At 26.8% G+C, this 18,265-nt stretch overlaps 1 protein-coding gene across 1 annotated transcript in view; it reads right to left on the bottom strand.

Annotated features, from left to right (window-relative positions):
• The window catches only part of LOC129965862 (monocarboxylate transporter 9-like), a 41,112-nt gene extending 40,126 nt beyond the window's left edge, over positions 1-986 (bottom strand). The window contains exon 1 of the mRNA XM_056080101.1: positions 736-986. Coding sequence (XP_055936076.1) covers positions 736-773 — 38 coding nt within the window. The 5' untranslated portion in view covers positions 774-986. The remainder of the gene's footprint in view (positions 1-735) is intronic.
• Between the last annotated feature and the right edge of the window lie 17,279 nt (positions 987-18,265).

The raw sequence follows: 18,265 nt of genomic DNA, 5'->3' as shown, positions 1-18,265 counted from the left end.
GAAAAAAACTAATTTATGACTGACTCAAGTAATCAAATTTTATTATAAAAAGATTTTTTTAGAGAATAATATAAATTTGCATAGACTGAAAAAAAAATCATAAAATCAATTTATGCCAAAATAAGAATAATAAATATTACAATCATGTCAGCAAAAAATAATTTATCACATACATTTACACATATTACATTAATATGAAAACGTTCTCTTTTTTTCAAATTTATTTTTTGAATGATAGTTTAAATATTTCGTAGCAAGATTTGCAGCAACTCTTTGTTGACCTGAATTAATAATAATTTAAACTTTTTCAAAATTAATTGTTAATAATAATAATTAATTAATTATTGTTTTTAAATTTATTTTTTGAATGATTGTGCAAATATTCCTTTATCATGATTTGCTGCAATTCTTTGGTGATTAGCATTAAAATAATAATAATAAATAACATTTGTTTTGGAATACTAAGAATTAAAAAAATAGAAAATTTCCTCTGTATAACATCCTCATAGAGAAATTAAATTTTATCCGTTAGAAAATGATACAAACTATGTAATTAAATGCAATAATATATTAAAAAAATTAATACATTTGAGATAAATTATGTAGCAAACGCAAAACGTGACACAAATATAAATCAGCTGACAGCAAAATTCTGTAAATTCAAGTCAGCTGTAGCAATTGTATTTATATACCTTCAAATATAACAGCAGATGGAAGTAAAGATAGAAAACTTACTTTTTTATTCCGTTCTCTATACACGGTTGTTCCTCCATAGAATTTGTGGTGATAAATCTCTTGTAAGCCGTCTAAAATAACCTCCTCACCCCCGTTTAGCATGTCCTGTGTGTCCAAAAGCAATCACTCCGAACTGTACTCAATGAACTCCTGACACCTGATATATACTTCCAATGTCCAGTTAGAAATGTAATAGCCGCAAGGATTGACCGAAGAGCGACTGTGTAGTTGGAAAACCTGCCAAATGATGAGGTGATCGACCGGTTGCCAAAAAGTGAGTCGAACTCGCTATTTTGGCGACTCTTGGTTTTTGGTTGCTATAAAATTTCATTCATAAAATAATGAAAATGAAAATAAATTTCAGTCTGTTAAATTTGTAATGAAATTCCAAAGTTTATACTTTAACACTTAAGCTGAATATTAAAAAAAATCATTAACTTATTTTCCATTTTAAAGATGTTACAGTGCAGTTTTAAAAAATATTGCTCATTAATGAAATCAATTAATATCATGTAACAGACACCCTTACAATGCGTAGCACCAATATAATTTTGAATCCAATAGTCATCATGAGATAATAAAAGGGTTCAGACATCACAATTCAGGTAGAAATAAATTTTAAATGACATGTGCCGTTACATTTGCCATGTGACTATGGCTGCTTTTGGAAAGAAAGATCTTTCATTTTCGTCATTAATATCAACTATAATAAGCTATTTTTCTTCTTTTTTTACTCAAATAAAATTCAGATCAGATACGGTTTCTTTTCACATAAGATATATATTTGAGATTAGAATCTAATTTTCACAATCAGATATGTTAAGAGAGATTTAGATTTGATTTTTATGGAAAGATCTAATTTTTTTAAAGGAGATAAAACGAGATTAAAATTTCATTTTTAAAATTTTATCTAAAAAGTCTCTGAAAATATTTTTGTAAAATTCATTTTGAATTCTACATATGTATCTATTTTTATTTTAATATCTCAACTGTATGAAACCTTTAATAAAAATAAAGATAGATTTTCAAAAGCGCGTATATTTTGCATGTATTGTATTTAGTATCTGATAAAAAAAATGTCTGTCGTTTTTATTACTAAATTCTTTGAATACTCAAGTACATAAAATATTGTGGCACTAATTTGATTTTATCTAATTATTTCTTTAGACATTTTATTAAGTCATTTTTTTCTACATCAACATTAATGAAAGAAATTAAGAAATTATTTCAGATATAAAATGTTAAAATAAGTTTATTTTCAAAGTTTTACAATTTTTTATAAAAAATTAATTAGTTCTAAATTTCAAAATATTTACCATAAAATGAATTTGTTTCGAAATTTCAAAAGAAATGCTTATTGAAGTTGCTAAAATGCAAAAGAATATATTTCTTAATCAACTTTTAATGAACTAAATGAAAAGAGTCTTTAATTTTAATCAAGGATACTTTTAGGATTTTAGCCAAATCAAAAAATTCTTTGGTTTAACGACTTTATTCGGATATTTCCGCATCAGCCAATACATAAAAATAATTTCAGAAATTAAACATTAAAATAAACTGATAAATTTTCATTGCAATCAGATATTTTAAAAGATTGATTTAAGTAGAATTATTCAACGATTAAAAATAAAAAAAAATATGCTCAAAATGGCATATTTAATTATATATTTTTTTAAAAAATCAATCACAATTGTAAACAGAAAAAAGGACGTTTCCTAGAATAAATCTTTTGTGATGACATATTTAGAATGAAGAAAGTGTATGAAAATAAACAGATGATTAATAAAATTTATCATCTATTCAACTCCGAATATCTTCACTATTAGAAACGAAAAGTTCTTCGAAAATTTTAACAACTTCCAAATAGTAAACAAAACAAAATCTTTGACAATGCACTAAGCATGACATCATTCCTCAATTTTGCTTTACTAAAGGTCAATATATTCTAGTCCAGATACTTTCAAGAATTATTTTAAGGGTTTCCTGGAAATGGGTTGCTACTGCATTGCACACGAGTTATCGACGAACAATGGATTTGGCTGGTTTCGCGGCGATGCATATCGATTGAGTTGGCGACCGTCTGTTGTGATGCAACGACTGAAGGTCGATTCATCACATTTCCACCGCCTCCCATCCAGGAGTGTTCTAAATTTACTTTCACCCCACTCGTTCCGTGACGCAATACTTGGATGAGAAGAATACTCTTTCCGCATGAAAAACACGTAAACACACTCGCAAGCTGTTTTATACCTTGATAGTAAAAAACAGATCTTTAGGATAGAGGTTTATGTCTTATTTTTTTTTATCAAAAATGTTTTTAATCGTTTCAATGTTAAATGCTTCATTGACCCTAGAAAACAATTAGAATGACTAGAAAAAACGCTACCATGTCCGAATTGTTGGGATGAACATGAATTAACTTAGTTGATCTTGGTTAGGAATGAATTTAGGTACGTTAGATTGATCTTAATTAGATCCAGAGAAAGCAGTAATACAATGGTAAAGAGATTCGTTTTTATTTAAAATTTCGTATATACAAAATTATATTCTAGGTGATTTTCATTGAATATTTTTGAATAGTATATTGTAAATATACAGATTTGCGATTAGGTAGCGTCTAAGGTAGCTGTGGGCGATTAAAAAAAATTTATAGTCTTTAAGACATTTTTTTAACATTAGCCTTTGAGACAAAAATTTATAACATGTGAGCAGTACAAATTCTATGAATATAAGAATGATATTAAACTTTATCAAGTATAATTGTTAAGGTTCTTATCAATTTCATAAGGTTGTTATCAGTTTCATAAGGTTATTATCAATTTCATAAGGTTGTTATCAGTTTCATAAGGTTCTTATCAATTTCATTTCATTTCATGTCATTCATTATTAACAGTCATCATCATAAAATTTATTTCATTTTATATCATTCAATCTTATAAGTCATCATTATACGGTTCATTTTATTTCATTCATTTCATTCTCATCAGTTTATTGAAATTCATCATTTCATTATTCAAATATTGCAATATTTATATGCAACGAAAATCTTCTTAAATGCAAAATATACAAACGTGGATACCGAGCATACATGGATCATAAACATCTCTTGTACAAAATGTAAGTAAAGTATTGCATTCGTCCAAAAATTCGAAGTCGAGATTTTGATGAATCTTTACGTTTCATTTTGTCTCTCTGTCCAACTGTGTGTCTATGTACACGATAACACAAAATCGTTTTCAGTTAGATGGAAACTTAAAAGTAAACATATATGAACTTTAGACCAAATTTGTAGATTCGTGTCAAATTTTCAATGAAATTCATTCAAAGAAAGTCTGTCTGTCTCAATGTTCAACGATAAGTGAACTTAATAATTTCAAAACGTAAAGACTTAGATAAATATGATTTGATATACAAGTTAAGCATACAAAATATAGATCTCTGTCAAATTTTGGACTAAATCTGTCAAACGATTGACCGTCTGTCGGTCTGTATTTTCGAATGTATGTAGACGTAATAATTCGTCATAATAAATAATTAAAATTTGGAATGCTATTATTTGTTGTTTTGATAACAATAACCCACCTCCCTTTAAAAAAGGCACCCAAAACACATATTCGCACTATAATTTCAGTGAAAATGACAGTTTCATGCCAAAGATTTTTATTTCTTAACTATTGTTCTCTAATACCAAGCAAGACATTCGCGGCTTTTCCCAGGTTTACAGTTTTATGCAGGGGGATAAGATCTTTATTGTATTTTCAAATGAAAACAATAGGAGAAATGAGTTAATAATCCCTACTATTAATGTAACTGAGTTTTAAAAGCAATAGTAATTATTAATCATTAATTCTTTATATTATAGGGAAGCAGCAAAAATTAGCCCTACCATTATCACTTAGATAACAATTTAATAAATGGATACAAAAAAAAATGATATTCTAGGATAAAAAAATAATCACTGTCGCTAATGGGACTTTTTTCCCTTCATTAATTTTCTTCATTTAGAGATGTATGCAAATGGCACGGTTTGCAGTTACTTTCTCTTCAATTAAATGTAATTTTCAAAAAACTGACAGTTTGATTAGATATAACCTTCTTATTTTCGGAAATTTGATACAGGATACTTAAATTTCTTTGAATATTTATGGTAGAATACAATACATTATGATTTAATGGCAAAATACTTTTAAAAAATGATTTTTTTAAAAAATTTTATCTCAAAATAATATTTTTTATTGGATTAATTTTGATTAAGCTAAGCAGATAATCTGAAAACCTTAATTTGTAATCATGTAAAATCCTGTGCTGCACTTTATTTTACACTTTCGGTTTAAAGTAAAAGAAAGAAGTTTGCAAAATATTTGCTCTGAATCATTTCTAAATCTGAAAATTATGAAAAAAACATCTTTAAGGTTATGTATGTTTTCAAAATTTCTGAGTTTTTACAATGAATAATGATTTTCCAGACAGTTGTAGAATGAAATTTGTCATAAACATTTTTATAAATTATTTATTTTTGAAAATAAAAAAATTGTAAAGATGTTTGAAGAAAAATACTTTTTCTTTTAAGACAACAAACAAAAATTGATATCTATAGAATGAACAGAAACAGAACCAATGAATGTAGATTTAAAAGGATTCCGTATTAGATGAAAATACCGTCACGATATATAAGTATACAATGCTAAATAAAATGGCTCAAAGTTGAAAATGAGAGATATTAAATTTATTTAAATTAATATAAAAAATAAAATGTATAAATAAATAAATAGCATTGCTTTTTTTCACTTCAATTCCTCACTGTTACACTAGGACGAGATGGCATTTGATAGCGCAATACAGAATGTTTGCGGTCTACTTTTTACATATATTTTACATTTCATATTTTTTACATATATAATTTTGCATATATTCGACCTATTTTTTAACATATATTTCTTAAGGCAATAAATATGTGAACAATCTCATAAAATGTTTTTCGAATTTATTAATATTTTACTTGCCGTTTAGATATTCAGAAACATTAATGATATTTTATAAGAATTGCTTTCATAGCATTTTAATTTTTTACTCAGTTATATTGCATTGCATGCATGGATTAGATATTCAATCTGTATAAATGAAGTGAAAATGTAGTATTTAAAAGTACTATAAAAATATTTTAAACTCTTATTTTTCAAAAAGTAGAAAGTGCATGCCATTATGGGAAAATCAATTCGCCAAAGGTAATATTCATTTATTCTACTATTAGGCGAACCCGATCAACTTTTTGGTTTTAAATCATTAATTGGCCATCGTCAGAACGCTCCAGCCAATAGGAAGCCAAACAGAAATAAGTGCAATAAAATGTATAAAAAAATAAATCAAGGAACAAATTTTGAAATGCTTAACATTTAACAAAGCTTAAAATATATTTTTAAAAAGAAGAGAAATTTAAAATATCTATTATTATAAGGACAAAAAAATGTGTTGATACAATATATAACAAATATTTACAAATGACACTGAATTCTACAAAATATGAATGAATTTTACAAGAATTTTAGCAGCGCAAAAAGGAAAAAATAAAAATTACTGAGTATAATAAGTGGAAAGAAATAAAAAAGCAACTACGATGCAATAAACCAAATAAAATCTATTTACAAAACAAAATACTAAATGAAATAAAAAAATATCCAAAACATAAAACTGAACAAATTAAATATTAAAAGACAAAAAAAAAATTAACAACGAATTATTAAAATATATATACGCATAAATATAAGTTTATTAATGCGCCATGTGGTAAACAATAAAAAAAAAATATTTAAATTTCCGACTGTAATAGAAATAAATTTTAATAAATGGTAATAAACAATTAATGATGCTTTTGGTGGACGAAGCTTTTATGAGTTTAGTATTTGATTTTTAAAATACCAAGGCAGAAACTAAAGTAATTAACATGCCTTTTTGTGCTATGCAATTCCTAACTTGTTGTGAATAAATTTAAAAAGAAATATTTTTAAAAGTTAAATTTATAACTAATTAAATGAAAAAAAAGAATCAACTATGAAATTTTAGTAAATATATTTTACAATCTAGAATTATCAACTACTTAATTAATGGACGTTTTTTTTTTTAAAGATTATTTTTTTGAGTTTGTAATTTGAACCTCAATTTGTATAGAAATATCACAACATTTTCTGATCCGATATAATGGCCCTTAACTTGGTAAAAGCATTACTAAACCCTGCATTTTTATTTTCATTTGACGAAATTTAGAAGAAAAAAAATACATTAAAAATAAAAGTAATCAACATCATCAATATTTTCTCAAAAAACAAAGGCATCTGAGAAATATGAAATCGATTAAGATAAGAAATAAAAGAACCATGGACAAATGGTAATTGTTATAGTTAACGAATTCTGAAATTCATAAAAACATGAAAAGGAAAAGAGCTGTTTTTGAAATAAGATGTACACAATAAAAAGTGTTGCGTGTTATGTGGAAACCCTTATATTTACTTTAAATGAAATCGGCATAAAACATTTCCACAAATACAGTATGAATTTTCAGTCATACCAGCAATATGCACACATGTAGAAATATTTCCTAGAATGCGTAGCCTTTCTGTTGTTATTTTCCACAAATAAGTGACAAAAGATTCCGTCTTTGTATCATAAAAGCCACACAAAAGAATTTGGATATTTGCCATCAAGGTCGTAATCAGGCAGATGTTTTTCAGTACTCACAACATAAATTTAGTACAAACAACATGTGACAAACTGAGTAAGGTATATGATAACGTAGCTGCTTTTTGGTATATGATAAATTTAATTTTTAACACAATACGTTTAACTTTAATTATGGTTTTGACTTCTAAACATGACTAACTTTTAAATGTATTTTTTAATGTGCTTCATTTTTAAATTAATTAATATTAAAGTGTTATAGACTGGCATAGAATTTGTAAGTTACATTACGTGACATGCAAGCTGAAAAAAGTGTTTTAGGGGCAGATCGCTGGACTAAGAACTATGAAATTTAGCTCATAAGTAATTCTAGTTTAGTTTGCATGTAGCTCATAAATAATTCTAGTTTAGTGGATATTCATTTAAGGTAAAAGGTGTTTTTTTTGTAATTATTTTTGATTAAGAAAATAAGGTTTTGCATGTAGCATAATATTCAGCAACTATATAACATATTATCCAGTAAAATATATACTTAAATAATTTTAAAATATCTCTATTTATGTTTACGCTCGTTGCTACAACATTAATTACATCTTTTACTTACAAGTTATCACTGCTACATAATAATTAAGGGCAAGTTTTAAAAAATTAAGTGAAGAGCGATGAATAAAACTAAAAAAAAATATCAAGCTACGATGCTTAGGAAGACAAACTTTTAATTTAAAAAAATTTATATTTAAAATGTTTCACAACCGAAAGTTAAAACCCGTTGCAGAAATATTTCACAATCTTGTCTACACAGGAAAATTTATCTGCCTTTTAAAATATGCATAAGAATAGAAAAATAAAACAAAAGAAGTATGTATAATGAATGTATTCAAACTAATCAATATAAGTTCAAAGAAAGATTTCAAGACAAAATATTTATTTGAATTTTCTCTAAAAATTATTAAATAAAAATCAGCAAAAGTTTTCACGGTTTCGAAATCGGAGGCATAGCAATGATTGAGAGGTAGGCGTAGGGAGTTCCTAATTCTAATCTTCTTGTGCGGCCGAAAGATGAAATATGGATGCATTTTTTTTTTCGCTGTATAAGATCAAATACAAAACATGGATAAATAAATTACAATATTCCATATATATTTAAGATTACTGAAATTTATACACAGGATAATTGATATAATGAAGAAGCTTTGTTATAAACACGGTGAAGTCAAAACTGGCTTTAGCGTCTCAAAGTAAATCGTAATACTTTTTCAGTAATGCTGTTATGTTCACAGAATTTAAAATATAAGTTTCTCCATTTATCACTGTCACAGAAAGCATAAGAAAGACATGTTCAGATAGATAGCACATCATTTATTAGAACATCGAATGACACCGATGTTAGCCAGCCTACGGTTACCTACGAAAGACGAAGTAAAAGTTGATAGATTGACACAAATAGAGAGTTAGGTCAGAGAAATAAAAAAAAAGCATTTATATTCAAGCAATTTGGAGATAGAACAGTGGATTTCGCCGTTGGCAACGTAGAAAGTATTTGTGCTGAATCTGCGCAACCGCAGAATACAAGTAGAAGGTTGAAATTAGCAATATGTAAATTCCTACGCATTTAACCCAGAATATTTTTCTCATGGCAGATCGCAGGAAAATAGTTCAACAAATGCCGAGAATACGAAAAATTGCCTAAATAAAATTTTATTACTTCATTTTCTCTTTAAGGTATTTCATATCTTTCCATATGTTACATTTTTTAAAGATTCTTTAAATTGAAGATTGACCAACTGCCACAGAATGAACACCAACTGAATAAACTTCTGTTTGATTAATAGAGAATATAATCCATGATAAATTACATTAACGATGATAATATGTATTTGTATTATTGTATAAGTTAAACATATCAAATCAGATGGAAATACCGAAGAACATGCAAACCTATTTTGAAGAAATTATTCGATTATATAGTCAAAATACATAGTAACTTTGCTTAGTAACCTTCTGGCTGGTACGCTTGCATACTTTGCATGGCCATGAAACTTCGCGCTCGTTTCCTAGATAAACTAATATGAAAATAAATTTTAAAGAAGTTACTTATTAAATCTAGGTTATAAAAATAAATAAATGAAATTATTTTAAATAATTTTTATTTAAAAAAGAATGGAAGCAATGTAATCATGCAGCACAAAAACCACATAAAATGACCAAAAACGGTGAATGATATAAAAATAAAATTAATGAAATTTTTAATATTTTAATTAAAATATTTACAGTTGTGATACAAAACTGTAGAAACAACATGGAAATAAAACATAATTGAGATTTAAATATAAAAAGCAAGAAATATGTTTCATATTCTCTCCATAGCATCGTTGCAGTCCAGGAAAATATACCTAGAATGATCCAAACATATAAATTTTTGCCAAATTAAACAGCTAATCTTGTGATTCTAGTACACTTGTCATTTTGATTTGTTAGCTTCATTTTTATTTGACGACATTTAATGCATTTTTTTAAAACCTAATTTTACTTTTTTTCTCAACACTTCACGTTTTAACTCACTTAATAAAGAGGTAGGAAATCTTCACTCAGCGTATTCTTTCATAAGCGAGTTTGCTAGACATCGCAATATCTCTTTTTAAGTAAATTTTCCTTTCTATTTGTTTAATCAACAATACAGCTGTTCATTGCAGTATCATTACTTTTTAACAATTTTTAAAGCAATAAAGAGAAGAAGATACAGGAAAAACTTACTTCAATGATCCATCGTATCTTTGAAATACAAAAGCAAATCCTCAGAGTCCCATTAACTCCTCGAAGGCTGATTAACAGTTCGTCGAAAAGTAATTGCAAGAATAACCAAAATCATGTTTTCTTAGTGACATGGGATAAATAGATATAAAATGAATTCTATTCTATTCTCTTTGAGTGAATCTAGTGTAGTGTATTTCCAGTGTACTTCTCACATGCGAAAGCTCACTGGAAGGTTCCATAAACAGTTCTTAACAAATTTAACATCCATGCATTTTCGAAAATTTGTTAATATCACTAATTGATTTTATGTGGGTAACACTATAAAAGAACTTTTTCTGTGGTGAAAATAACTTTTTAAGTGGTAGAAATAACTTTTTATGTATTTCAGTATTTAAAATACGTTTATTAGATAGAATCTCAAAATATAACTGGATTTTACTAGAAAAATTTCTTGTCGATAAGAATTGTTGCCACTGAACGAACAATAAATAAAAAAGCAAATATAAAGAAAGTAAAGGAGTATTGATCACAGCAATTTATGAAAACATTAAGAACACAATCGATGCTAAATACAAGATTAATAATAAATAAGATAGATGAATCCATTACATTCAAGTATATATATATATATATATATATATATATCAAAGGGTCAAAAAAATTCACAAGGATAGAAAATATGAAGGCTTTTCCAAAATATTTATCAATCAATAAATTTTATTGATGATAAATTTATTGATCAATCATCAATAAATTTCATTGATGATTGATGTACATTATACACTGTGTAAATGCAAGAAAAGACAAGGAGATAAGAATTTCGTCAGTTGTATAAATATATCTTTTAAAATATAATCAAGTTATTTTAAAAAATAAACTCAGAGAAAATTAGTTTAAAATGCATGAATTTAAAATTTTGATTAAATTGCTGCGTTTGTGTATAAAATCCAAAAACTCCAAAATATTTTGACATATTCGGTCTTGTTATTTTTGTTAATATTTTATTACATATTATTACAGTTATATTATTTGGAATTTTATAATGCAATACCTATAATTCTTTTGGATGGGCTGGAAAAATATTCTCTCTGAATTGCACTCTTATTGGGTTATATAACTCTTCAAAATTTGTGATTCTTATTTTTTTCATATTTACTTGTTACAAAGTTGAATAAATTAATGAACAAATCGAATTTTTAACAGAATTACTTGTTTGAAAAACTTGTTCTTAAAAACTTATTACTTGTTCGTCTTCGTATATATTTGATGGACAGAAAACTAACACTTTACAGAAATTAACACACACACACACACCGAGGCTGCGATAAAATTTGCAGAAATATATATTGTTGTTCTTTCATAGGAACAAGTAAATGAAAATCATATTTAATAAGAATTCATAGGAACTGCAACGTACACAGATCAATTTCATATCTTTATAGTAATATGCCATTTTGAATTTTGAATATGCATTTGCCTTTGGTGAATTTCATACTTTTATAATGTGAATTCCATGCCGTTATAAGAAAAAATGGAAGCATATAAAAATGAGATTAGGTTAATTTGTAAATAGTTGCCACTTTTAAAAAGTGTACTTTTCAAAATAAAATTCTTTTAGTATATTATTAGAATGAGTTTTTATTGTATTATGCTTAGTATGGCATTTTTTTTATTTTTATATAATTAGTATTACTTTGTTATTTTTAAAAAAATAATTCAATGGATTCATTTGTCCTGATAAAAATTGAATATATTTTTATTCTTAGATGATATAAGACAATATACTAATTAATTAAACATTACTAAGTATTTTTCCAGTGAATGGCATGCATTTACCGGAATATTGTACTTAAAATTCTCTATATAAATTATAATTCTACAATTCTATATAGTAAATTAATATGCATCAATTATCATTATAATACAGTTAATTATTATGCATTAAGCATTAATTATAATCATATAATATAAAAAATCGCATAAACTAATTACGAAAAGCCTATAAATTTAAAATAAAATTTAACATCATTTGGTACTAGATGGTGTAATCTTCAACTTACTGCAGTCATATTGCCCCGATCGGGAGCGTTAAATGTGTTTGATCTCGGTAGAAAAATTAACAAGAGTCAGATATAAATAAGTACAGATTGTGAAAAATATATCTTATTGAGGTAATCATGCATAATAAAGAAAAATCAATAATCTTTCTTAACAAGTAACGAGATTTTACGTTAAAGATCTAAGAATAACAGCACGTGATAAATTATAAAAACATAATCTAATGAACAATGAAATGACGACAATGCTTCACTGAGCAAAATTTTATGATATGCTATTAGTGTAGAGCGCTAGATGACAGAGATTGAATAATATGAAAATAAATTAATTAAGCATTTCTTTATCTTTCTACAGTCAACTCTATTATTATTTGAAATGTGACAAAGACAATATTTGTCCTTTGAATTTTAGTAGATAATTTACTAAGTTTCTTTTTTTAAATGAATATTGCAAATGTAAAATAAAAAATGAAGTTAAAGTTTACTTTGTCCTGACCTTAGAATGTAAGGAAGAAATATCAATTATTTTTTTGAAATATTGAAGGTCAGTTAAATGTTACGAAAAAAATAGCTTATATCTGAATAAATTATATCCGATACGGTATCTTTGTGACAACATTTTTCAATTTAACCATAATACAGAAAATGATTTAATTATATTTTATTTAATTAATATAGAAATTGTAAATTAATAGGCTTTATTATATTAAAGCAAACATTGAAGTTAAAACATTCTTATTAAAAAAAATGAGTTTGAACAGAGTATGACATTTACATTTATTTTGAAATTATATTTAAGTAAAAAAAGTTGTTTAAAGAAGAAATTGAATAGTTTTGAATAATTTCATGCCTGCAAAAAATTTTAAATAATTGAATGTTTATTGCATATACAATTTTATCATACATAGAGAGTTCATAAATTTTAGTATGTGCATAAATTTAACATGTTCATGTTTAACATATTCATGAACATGTTCATAAATTTTAAAACACGGAAATTACAAAAAAAGCCATAAATTTGGGGAGAAAAAAAATACTTAAACTTTATTTTTGAATATTAAATAAAAATAATGTAAATAATGTAATATTAAAATTTTATTACAATGAATCGAATATAAAAAGCAACGAAGTAAGTCAAAAAGAATTATATATTTCCAATATCCAATGTTCGTGTTCCTTTAACTTTTCATTCACGCATTTATCATAAAATAGCTCACAATCTAGTTGTTTGCAATTAAGAGCTAAAACGATAGGTTACCATACTTCGAGAGATCATGGATCTTATTTAATCAAACAATTTTTCTGCTACTTTGTTTCTTTGGAATATCTATATTAAAATCAACCAATTTACTCCCCTTGTTTTGATTAAGGTAGAGCGGATAGTTAAACCATACACACAGAAATGAAATGCTTTTTATGTTGATTTGCTGCTTTGTTTCTGTAGTTTGGTTCGTTTCAGCCATTCGATAATTGAAAAATACTGCGCAACTGATCATATTGTTTGTATAGAATAAATTCAGTTACGCTTGATCTTGTATTCAAACGTGAGGAAATTAAAATATTTTGAAAATTTCACGGATTGTGAAATATTAAAATTTATATAAGTCTTTTATTTCATATATTTTTATAAAGGAAATTAATCAATGTTTTGGGAAGTTTTGTTTTCCCAGATCTTTCGGATATATCGACTTTATTTCGAATCTCGTTTCTAATTTTTTTAGAAAAGCTTATGGTTTTATTTTAAAATTCATTCATTATGTTTTCAATATGTTTTTTTGTTATTAAAATTCATTCATTATGAAGAAAGCTACAATTTTTTTAGATAAAAAATCACTTTTTTATTTTTATAGATTGATTATGTAACCGCTAGATTGTATTATGTATTTTAAAATATTATTTTATTATCAACAGATTCACCATCTGCAAAATCAGAAATAATTTTTTTAAAAATTATTAGAAATGATTGAATGATTTCCAAGATTTCCTTATTTTTACAGTTCCATAAGAATGATTTGTTTGAGGGTTATTGGTTTCTGAGAACTTTCTTCGTCTTGAATTTCTTTGGCATATTTAGGACTATTAGATACTAAATTTATTTAATGCACATAAAAATTTAGTGAGCTTTTATTTAGAAGATGCAATTCAGACAAGCCCCTTGCTTCCGTAATATTTTACACATCAGTTTTAAAGTCAATTTATTTAAAGCAAAAGAAGTTTGATTTGGCTCTGATCTTAAGATCAACTTTCGAGTTTCGGCATTAATAAGGATTATCTTCCACTGCTTCTATGTCACACCTACTTGAAGAAAATATTCGATCAAAATTATAAATACCCAATCATTAGTACATTGTCAATAATTGCATTAACTCCGGTCGGAGTGATTTGTAAGATGATATAAATTAGAATAATTTCAGACTTTCCTTGGGAAGGGGGGGTAGCTAAGAGAAATAAATAAAAGATTCAAGGATATTTTTAATCCTAATTTTAAAGATAAAAAACATGGAGAAGTGATATAGTGTTAATCACAAGTTGCCTACTCCGATCCGCTCTCAGGTACTTGAATAAATGATGAATATACTTGATGCACTTGAATAAATGATGAAGATGAATGAATGAATGATGAATGAATACACTTGAATAAATGATGAAATGAAAATATGAATAACTGGACCACCGAAACATCATTTGCAGGAACTGAGTCGAAGGGCTATCAATGATACGATGACCCCCCCCCCTCTCGTAGGAGACGTGCCCCATCAATGGTAGGAAGTAGACGATCCCACACCATTTCTATACTCTCCCGGATGGCGAGAACCAACCACCATACCGGAAGCTTCTCGTCCCCATGTATGATGTATCCCCAGTGGAGGCTGTATAGATTTAAATCTTCTTAAGTTAAATAGATTTAAATCCTGTTTATATTGAAGCAACTGCTGCTCTCTGTCAGAAGACACATGATCCCAACTAATTTCGTCAACTGTCTACAATTTGCAATCTAAAATTCACACATGTTCAGACTATGGCGGCAAGAAAGCAGGTTTTACTATGACTTACCATTGTATCTATTTTGCTCTTTTTCCTCATGTCTACGACCTAGAATAAAAATTAACATTTGGTAACATGGCTGGGATTACGTGCCTTAATGTTGCAGCCAACGGTTGATCTTTTGTAAACAAGAAAGGTAATTAAAGAAAGACAAGTAAAAAGAGAAAAGAAAGGTATTTAGACGCTGTAAAAATAGCTAACAACACAGAAATTTTTTCATATTGATCACCTTTGAAGTGAGCATCGTTCTAGAGAACTAAAGTAAATATCATTCACACTCTATATGCATCAATATGTAGCAACCTAGAAGAATTGTTGATTCATAATCTATGATCTAGAATCCTACTCAATATTCGATTATACCACCAAAACATCCCAATGAACGTATTCCTAATGAACATATGGTGTGGTAATATCACACACACTAATATGCTTATCTGTTCTCTCACTGATTTTTCAATTTTAGAGCTTCTGATAAGATTTCAAATGTAAGTAATCTGGAAATCCCGAATTGAAAGGTATCTTTAATATTTATTTCTTTGCTTTTAGAGACTATATTTAATTTCTCTTCATAGGTTAAAATGCTGCCATTTCGCTGCTGTATTTTAATTTAGGCCTTCATTACTTGCTGAGCCCTATATCTGCAAGTCCCAAATTAGTGGTTTAAACATAAAGATTAATAAAAAAAAAGATTGTCTTTCTAGAGTTTACCAACTTTTTTTTGTCTACGTATCGAAGAAATTGCATTTTGGTTTCTTAAGTGTGTTTTATGTAAATTCTGGTATTGTCAACTGCAGTGCTTCAAGAGTTTTTCAAGTTTCCGTCATAGTTGGAAATAAGTATCTGCGCTTCAAGCCTTGCTCAATTTCAGTTGTTAGACCAAATTATAGATATTTCTGAGAAGGAACAGTTTAATTACAAACAAATAATAGTTTGAATTTTTTACATAGTCTGGTATCCCTAACATGCTTTTCTCTGACTTCTAAGCCGTGATTTGGTCTATTGTCTTTTGAAATCACTCCAAGAACTAGTATTCAGCTTCAATCTATGGTGGTCTAACAACCTTCGTGATTGTCTGTATTCTCAAAGCCTCATCCCGTTTAATTACGCTCCTATTGTCAAGTGAATTTTCATCTTATGTATACTCATCGCAAGTGTTGTAGGTAGGCTGTCTTTCAGTAAGAATTTCAAGAAAATCGACCAGTATTTGCGTTTCACTGTAGAAAATATAGTCTCCATTAGCCAGTCTCTCTACAGTAGATAGTATTTTTCAATAGGTTTACAATTGGGGATCATGGCAACTCACGAATCAACTAACATCATGAGGTTTGGCAGACCAGCAAATATCTGAAATTTACGATAGTAAAAAAACCCCGTTTCAAACAGTAATTTAACTTAAAACTATTCTAAGTGAATCACAAAAAATAATAAAGAAGCAGAAAAGATTTCAAAGTGTTGTTATACATAAATCTATAAAAGAATAGACAGAAAACACCACCTCAAAATCTTTCAACGCAAAGTGCAAATAATGGATTAGATCTATTATTTAAGATGAATGGAGAAAACTCTAAATAGAATTCTTTTTTGACAATAAATGAAATAAAAGCCGTTCAAAATTCTGCTATGTTTTGAAATATTCTCTTCTAAAAATATTCATCTGAGCATTTCAGATGCTAAAATGTTTATGAATCAGAATGAGCAAAATTTCTAGCAATTTCAATACTAGAAATTTCTGGTAATAAGTATTTTCAATACTAGAAATATGAAGTATTATAAAAGTAGTATTTTCTAGTATTTTCAATACTAGAAAAATACTTATTACCACATATTTATCAATAATTATTAGAAATATTAAATATCATGAAAAATCACTATTGAAGAATATATCGTTATTTCTAATAAAAAAAGAATTTAAAATTGATCTAAAGTCATGTTTTATAACTTTGAGACTGAATTTCACTGATTATCCTAGATCTTTATAGATTTTCTTTTATGGGGTTGATTTAATGGAATATAAATGTTTTGTGGAGGATTGGAAAAGATTTATTGATCTCACGATCGTTCTGAACTCGATCGCGTGTCTCTGCTATCAGATAAATGAGTTCCGGTTAATATTTAAGTTCCGTTTTTAAAAGTGACAACATTGATCTCAAAGAGATTTATGATTAGAGTATATTTAAAGAAGTAAAATCATCACAATGCATTTTATAAAAAACCTTTTTTAAGAATTTTTTTTTCTGCTTAACTAAAAGTTTTTTTTATTAATTTAAGTACTTTCAGCTTTTTAATTTTAATTTATAATTCATTATTGTATATATTATGGAATCTTCTCAATTATTTCTCTATCATGATCAGATGGTGTTACACATATGGAATCAAAATTTAATTCGTTTAATCAATTAACTAACGACTGAGTTAATAAATAAAAACAATAATATAAAATATTTTTATTAAAATTACACTAATGTACAAACTCTCAAAACTGAAATGAGGAGGTGATCGCAAATTTTTCTTTACGAAATTTTATTTTTAATAACTTGAAACGAGTCAAGTTCAATAGAAGTAAAAATAAATTAAGTTCAATAAAAGTTAAAAAGAAAAGAGGAGTGATGATTTATTCATAGAAAAATATGTTCAATATTGTTGGCACAACTAATTATTGAATAGCCCGCTGAAATTCCCACTAAATACTCGAAATGTAAACATTTACCTGATATGCATTTAGTATTTCAGTCCCTAAAATTTGCATTGCCTATACAATTTCTTATAAATTGTAATATCACAGTTTTTATTATTAAGTTGATTAATTCTGGGTTTAATGAGTCAACTTCAAATTCATAAATTAGTAGTACTATTTTCGCATTCTCACAATTAAAGAATGATGATATAATATTAGAAATAGCACATTAGAAAACATTTTATTTTTGATTTTAAAAGTGTTATATTTATAAAAAAAAACACACATTTTCAAATGGAATTCAATTCTATGGAATTTATTAAGT

Source organism: Argiope bruennichi, chromosome 4 (assembly GCF_947563725.1).
Source record: "Argiope bruennichi chromosome 4, qqArgBrue1.1, whole genome shotgun sequence".
NCBI classification, from domain to species: Eukaryota; Metazoa; Arthropoda; class Arachnida; order Araneae; family Araneidae; genus Argiope; species Argiope bruennichi.
Note: the sequence above shows the minus strand (reverse complement) of the source record. Positions and strands in the feature narration are given on the sequence as shown.